At 33.7% G+C, this 7696-nt stretch overlaps 1 protein-coding gene across 1 annotated transcript in view; it reads right to left on the minus strand.

The window, feature by feature from the left end:
* The window catches only part of plxnb2b (plexin b2b), a 221883-nt gene that overhangs the window by 17523 nt on the left and 196664 nt on the right, over positions 1-7696 (minus strand). Inside the window, exons 21-27 of the mRNA XM_016251008.1 lie at positions 6375-6486; positions 4359-4559; positions 4106-4285; positions 2956-3092; positions 2760-2860; positions 1096-1325; positions 998-1005 (exon numbers count right to left, since the gene is read on the minus strand). Of these exons, the coding sequence (XP_016106494.1) occupies positions 998-1005; positions 1096-1325; positions 2760-2860; positions 2956-3092; positions 4106-4285; positions 4359-4559; positions 6375-6486 (969 nt within the window). The remainder of the gene's footprint in view (positions 1-997; positions 1006-1095; positions 1326-2759; positions 2861-2955; positions 3093-4105; positions 4286-4358; positions 4560-6374; positions 6487-7696) is intronic.

The raw sequence follows: 7696 nt of genomic DNA on the forward strand, positions 1-7696 counted from the left end.
GCAGATGTTTTATGTAGCAAATAAATAAATAACATCTAAAAGTGAGACCATTCTGTTTTTGTTTTAAATCCTGAAATTAATCTAAATCAAATAAAAAATAACTGCCCGTGCAGATGGTGATTAAAATGCAGTGGTTGCCTCTAATTTCAAATGGCTAGATATTTTTGTTTAAAGCCAGTTTGTTTGTTATAAAGCAAATAGCCAATAAATAAATTTGCTTTAAAATCAGTATCAGTATCCAATCTGCTAGTTAAAAAAAAAAAAGAAAGACTCTGAATTCTGAATCAGCTATGACCGGCGCATCACTAATTAAAATACTAAGTAAAAGGCCTCAAATTTGAAGTACAATCTGGGATGTCTTTTTCTATCAATTCTTCAATAGGTAGATCTTATCTTTCATAAAGGCCGAGGTCAGGGATCTTGGGCCTAAAAAGGTTGGTGACCACTGCTCTAGGGTCTTCATGAAAAGTATACAACATACTTGGTTCAAATTTCTCAATGGTAGTGTAAAACAACACCCTTTTTACCCTGTTAAAAACACGTATTAAAAAGTATTAAAATTATATTTATGATAAATATTTCATATCATTATATTAATTTATTATCTATTCATATATTTTATTATATTTTTATAATACAAAAAAAATGACAAACAAAATTACTAAAACAAACTAGGGTTAAAATGAAAACATAACACATATAAATACGACTAGAATAACACCGTTAACTAATAAAACTAATTACAGGCCAGTCTTAAAACACGGACGGTGTGCTTGTTTATGTGTATACATGTGTGTCATTAGATGTAAATGTTTAATTGTGCTTGTGCCATGAATATAAAAGACTTTAATGAGAGCGCAGGAGCTGATTGAGTCCTCTGGGGCCGTTTTAGACTCATTCTGTATAATTGAGCGACCGTCTAAAGGCTTCATCGCTGATGTGTGTTGTTTCTGATGAGAAACCTTCGACAATTATAGTCAAATATTAATTTACTGACCTTTCCCGCTGTTAACTGCACAGAATGGTTTAAAATGAGTAGGTGAAGAGTGTATAAATGGATCATAATTACAGTTTGTGTGTGTGTGTGTTTCATACATTGATGAGGAAAGTTTTGCTGTTGAGCAGGTTGGAGAACTGGTTCAGTGCCTGGGTGACCGTAGCCCTGCGGGATTCTGGGATATCCAGTTTGCCGGTGATCATGACGTCGTTGGCGCCATCCTTCGAGGGCAGGAAGAAGACGCGGTCTGTGTAGGTCTTGTAGTCCAGGAACGGGATCCGGCCCTCGCTGATGTCGTTGGTGTGGTCCTCCATTTCAATCATCAGATCTTTAGAGGAAACGACAGGTTCAACGTTAATGACGTGTTCAGATCCATGTCAACTTATCCAGACAGTTCGGAGATTTAGTTTTAAAGACTAGGTTGAGAATTAAAGACCAGATTAATATCCTAGAATACGTATCATTAGTACAGATCAAAATTTCATTAGTACGTGTTAAAACCACATTTCTGGGCAAAATGTGAGGCAACACGGCAAATACTGTTGATGAATAAATATAAGAAGCAATAAATACATAAATAAATATATGTGAATGGACAGATAAGCGACTGTCAATTAAAAAATATCTGGAAAGATAGGAAAACAATAGATTCATTGATAAATAAACAGGTGGATGGATGAATGAATGAATGAAAAAATGAATGAACAAATGTATGGACAGATAGATAACAAATGAACAAATAGATAATAAATGAAAAATAGGTGGAGAGATATATAAAGACATAAACAGTAGATTAATAGATAATAAATAAATAATAGGTAAACAATGGATTAATTAAAAATAAAAAGTAACAAATATATGAATAAATAAATGGTTATCTGTCCATTCACATTTATTTATATATATAAATATATATATTTATTACTTTTATTACAACTGTCAATTAAAAAATATTTGGAAAGTTAGGAAAACATTAGATTAATTGATAAATAAACAGGTGGATAAATAAATAAATAAATGGATGGATAACAAATTAACAAATAGATAATAAATGAAAAAAAATAGGTGGAAAGAGATATAAATGTAGATTGATCGATAAATAAATAAAAAACAAACATACATACAAACAAATAAATAAATAATAGGTTGCTGAATGAATGAATAAATTATAAATTAATAAAAGATAAACAATGGATTATTTGAAAAATACAAAGAAATAAATACATAAATGTGAAAACACAGATAAATGACTGATAAAACAAAAAATAAGTAGAAAGATAAATAATAGATTAATTGATAAATATGTGAATAGAGAGAAAAACAAGTGATAAATAAATACCTGCAAAGATAATTAAAGAATGGATTAATTGAAAAACAAAGAAATAAATACATAAAAGTGAATGGACAGATGAATGACTAACAAATAAACAAACAAGTGGACGAACAGCTGACTTATAAACAAACAAACAAATGGGTGGCAAACAATTGATGAATAACTGAATAAATAGTAGCTGATAGCATGCTTTAGTCGAAAAAACTATTCAAAGAATTTACAGAAGCCATACACACTGAGACTGCCATATTCTAGTCCGATTAGTTGCCTCGTCAGTAAGCTGCCTGAACGAATAGTCGAGTAACATAAGCCAGTCGTCACTTTTCCATTGTAGACACAAAGAAAAGCTTTTTCCTATCTTAAATCATCTGTTGCCATGCTAAAAACACCCTATTGCCATGGTAACGGGATTATGTGTGCACATGTGACCTGTGAACTCTTTCTTGCAGCGGTCACGAACACTCTCCTCCAGATTCTCCAGCTGATGCTTCACTTTCTCGTACTCTCGCTCTGCCTGCTGGCTCTTCCTCCTACACACAGATGATCAGATGAATTCATTACATGAAACGTTCACTCAGACGAACAGCTCAAGGGCATGGTGGGAAGTGCAGTTCTTCTCTGTAACCTGTAGCAGACGACGGAGATGGCGATAATCAGCAGCATGGGAACAAGCACCGCCGGGATGATGATGGGCAGCGGGAGATTGTACTTCCTCTCGTACCGAACTGAGCCGACCAACCACTCGCCATTGCCAAACTTAATCTGAGTGAAGGAGAAACAGACTGTGTTAGGTGTGGACGGATGGATGAAAAAAAATGGATGGATAAACCGATGGGTGGATGGAGAAATGAATATATGAAAATGTGGATGATGGAAACAAACTAATAAAAAGGTGGAAAGATGATTATATAGATAGATAGATAGATACATAGATAGATAGATAGATAGATAGATAGATAGATAGATAGATAGATCAAACGAATAAATAAATAAGTGAATGAATGAATAGATAAACAGGTAGATGCATAGATAAAAGCACAGATGGATATATGATTATATAAATAAACAAATATAAATATGTGGATGAATGATGGATGGATGGATGGATGGATGGAGGGATAAGTAAAGTGGCGCATGGATAGACGTGATGGACTGGTGAATATATAAATAAATAAAACTAAATCTGATTTTTTTATGAAATATAAAAATGTATATTTAAAAAAATTAATAAGTGGATGGACAGATAAATGTATTAATGGATACATAAATAAACAAAACGCAAATTTAAAGAATAACATATAAAATAATATATATTTTTTATTTTAATATTTTTACTACATGCATATTTATTTGTAATTTAATTTTAGTTTAAAAATTACTATTTAGAAAAAATAAAGAACATAAAGAAACAAATAAATGGATGGATAGATGCATAGATAAATGGGTTTTTTGTCAAAAATGGTTAAATATAAATACATTGATAGATGATGAATGGATAAATAATTATATAAATAAACAAATATGAATAAATGATGGATGGATAAATAGATGAATAAGTGGACAGACAGATTAGTGATAGATGGACTGATGGACATAAATAATACATACATATATATATACACACACGCATTTATTTTTTCTGAAATGAAATATAAAAAAGGTATGTTCAATAACTATTTGTAAGAAATAAATAGAAACAAATAAATATGTGAATGAATGAATAAATAGGTGGCTTGAAGGATGGCAGAATGAATGGATGGATGTTATTGTCTCACCACCAGGTCCAGCGGGTTGGAGCCGGTGTCCCTCCTCTGTCTCTTGGATCGAGCACTGGGTACGGTCAACGGCGGGTCCAGGAATAATTTATCATCCTGTAACGTGTTTACGTTACACTGGGCGTCTCCCACAAACGCCTGCGCTTCTTTCGCCGTCATCGCTTTAGAAAAACCACGACCCTGAGACACAACAAAAACATGTTTACGAGCGTGAAAAACCCCTGTCTGAATGACATTTCGAGCAGATACTCACAGTCACGATGATCATGCTGTTTTCAGTGATAACGGTCTTGCTGAGGCTATCGAACGTGGGGTCGGGGTGATACTCAAACGGTGTCAGCTCGGTCTGGAGGTTATCGAGCTGCACATACGTCCTGAAGAACTGAGACTCGTTGACCGCAGGCGACATAAACTTGATCAAGGTGTCGTTTTTGAATGTGGACTGCTCTACAAACTGAGAAAATGAGAGACTGTGTTAACATCACTTCTCTAAATTGAGACAGCACGTCATATTCTGCCTACACTAAACACGTCCACTGTCCATGATGCTAGTCTAGTTCTAGTCTAGTGCAAGTGTAAGTCTTGTTATAATCACTGAAACTGCTAAATGAATCTCTATACATCATATCTACACTTTATTGTTTATGATGTAGTCTCATGTCCATTTTTGCACAATTTCGTCAAATTCGTTAACGTGCTTTATGAAAGTAGATTTTAGATAACTTTTTGCCAGAATACTCTAAAGACGAACTGAGCCAATTTTGTTGAAAATTGGACAAATCCTCTAGGAATTTTGCTTTTAGACCTTTCTAGTTCCAAAGGTTATTAGCAGAAACACAAGTGCCAATTTGTCCTGTTGGTGGCACTAGAGAGTTTGCGTTAGAGACTCCAAATTTGTTGTGGTTAATGATGAGACTGTTCTCTATCTGTGTACCAAATTACATAACTTTCCCACAAGCGGTTCTATAAGATTCATAACAATACGCTAAAGCATTCGTAAAATACAGCATTTTACTACAAAATTCTAAATTGTCCACATTCAAATTGGCTTGACATGGAAAAAAAGGGTATCGGTTGATTTGGTATACCGCCCTGAATCTAACAAGAACAATCTTATGATTTTTGGTCAAACTTTTCAGAAATTATAAACAAAAATGTCAATTTTTATATCTTTTGACCAGTAGGTGGCACTGTGCCAAAACTATTTTATATTTATATTTTAATGATATATATTTTATATATTATTTAATCTTTTTGCCAGCACTGTCTGAAGATGATCTGAGCCGATTTTGGTGAAAATCTCACAAACCGTCTAGGATGAGTTCGAAAAAGTAGATTTTTTGCAATATTCAAAATTACAAAAAATCTTAATCTTAGTATGCATTCGTCTTCAACAGGAAATCAGAGGAAAATTTATTTTGCTTCTAGACCTTATGTTTCAAAAGTTATTAGCAGAAATATGAGTGCAAATTTGGCCTATTGGTGGCGCTAGAGAGTTTGAGTTAGAGACTCCAAACTTGCCATGGTTAATGTTGAGACTGTCCTCTACGTGTGTGGAAAATTTCTCGCAAGCAGTTCTATGGGCTGCCAAAGACTTCCAGAGCAGAAGAAGATATAACGAAGACATAACAGACAGATCCCTCGGTGCTTGGCCCCTGATTACGCGAATCGACACTTTTCATAAATTTTTCACATTTCATTTTAATCGCATGAGCAGTAATATATTTAGTTAAATTGTGCAGGTGTAATTTTTGCCCCTTTATCTCGAAATTGTGGGGCATTTTTGTTCAATTTGGTGGCATTTTTTTCCAGAAGCCCTCGTTAATGTCCAACCATGACATGGACTGAAAGTCCTCAGACAGCAAAACAGAGGAACAGATTTCATTGCAGCTGGAAAATCTATTGATATTCTGAGAGGGAGCAGCAAAAGTCCCTAAAAGTGGGGGCGAAAAATCTGATAGATAGACAGACGGAGCAAGAGCGATGGATGCAGTGAGACCGCTTGAGAAAGGGCTGGAGTACAAAAGCTTCTCCTCAGATAAGAGAGATGAAATGAAGCGTTCATCAAGTTTTTCGTTAGATAAATGCTTGTTTAATCTCCGTCTCGTTGAGCACTTCGTATCGGAGCAGCTCTCATCGTTTCAATCAGAAGCCGAGCGATTCATGCAAGACGGAAACCCAACAGCGAGAGGAACAGATGAAACGAAAAACAAACAGCAAGTGATGTTTCCCTCGAGAGCCGCTGGAGATCAGTGTTTCTTGCTCTCACCTCTTCTGGGACGGTCTGTCTGGACCATTCTCCAGCCGACGCCACCACCCGGATAGAAGCCTTCTGGACCAGCTCAAATCCAGAACCCACCACCATGATTGTTCTGCCACCACTGAAATACACACACAGTCTTAACACAATATATATATTTTTTATTTTGTTTGATGTTACACTGCTGAAGGGCAGAGTATAGTAAAATCTTGTTATAAAATAAAACGATTATAATATAAAATAAAGAAATGATATTAATAAAAAAACGTTATTCTTCCACCAATCAATGTAGTTCCTCAGAAACAGTTGTGGTTGCAACAAAGTGGTTGCTGAACAACACAGAAGTAAACAAAGGAGTGTTTGTAGAGTAATTTACAACAGCTTAGAACGTGGCTCAACCAATCAGAATCAAGGACTGGAATTATCCGTTTTATAATAATCTTGTTTACATAATGTTGAGGTGTGCATCTATCTCTCTCTATATATTATACTACAATATAAATTTAATATTTTAAAATTATAAAGAATTATAAAATTAAATCTACAAAACTATTTGAACTATACTATATATATATATAAACAATATAAGTGTTATAGTTAATAATTTTATATATATATGTAGTCAACATTTTTTCATATCCTCCTGAGACCCAGCTATGGAGTTTTTGCTTCTGTAGTGGACATTATATTTGAGTGAATTTCTCTGAGACCTCACACGTCACAGTTGTAAGTCTGGATGTCCTGTACGGAGCACTTTCCAGATACACCAAATGATTGGATGTTTCACCGAGACCACTCCCTCTCCTTGGTTCTCCCATTATTACACGTCTTTTTTCAACATGCTGTCCCAACATCACTTTAATATGCAAATTGGATACAGTGTATAGATAACATTGTGCTTAATGGGAAAACCAGTTTATGGAATTTTTAGACACATTGCATAAAGCAAAATGGTATATCAAATCATTTTGTTATATATTTTATAACTTAATTATAACTTAAACAAAGTTAGTTACAAAAAAATCCTGAAACCTAAAAATTGATTGGTGATTTTAAAAAAAATCCCATTGTTTTTGCCTTTTCATGTCTACTCTTGTCATTTTACAGAGGACATAGCATAACTTATGAATAAAATATAATTTTTCAAAAGTGTTATTTTACCATTTTTTTCTTATGCTCTAAAAAATGTAATGACGTGAAAAAATACTAAATTCACAAAGCTTTTTATTTCTGGTTCTCAGGAGGATATATACATTTTTAATTCAATTGATCATTTACACATTTTCAAATACATATATATTGATATATATATATATATATATATATATATA

Source organism: Sinocyclocheilus grahami, unplaced genomic scaffold (assembly GCF_001515645.1).
Source record: "Sinocyclocheilus grahami isolate Dianchi unplaced genomic scaffold, SAMN03320097.WGS_v1.1 scaffold1023.1, whole genome shotgun sequence".
In the NCBI taxonomy this organism is placed as follows: Eukaryota; Metazoa; Chordata; class Actinopteri; order Cypriniformes; family Cyprinidae; genus Sinocyclocheilus; species Sinocyclocheilus grahami.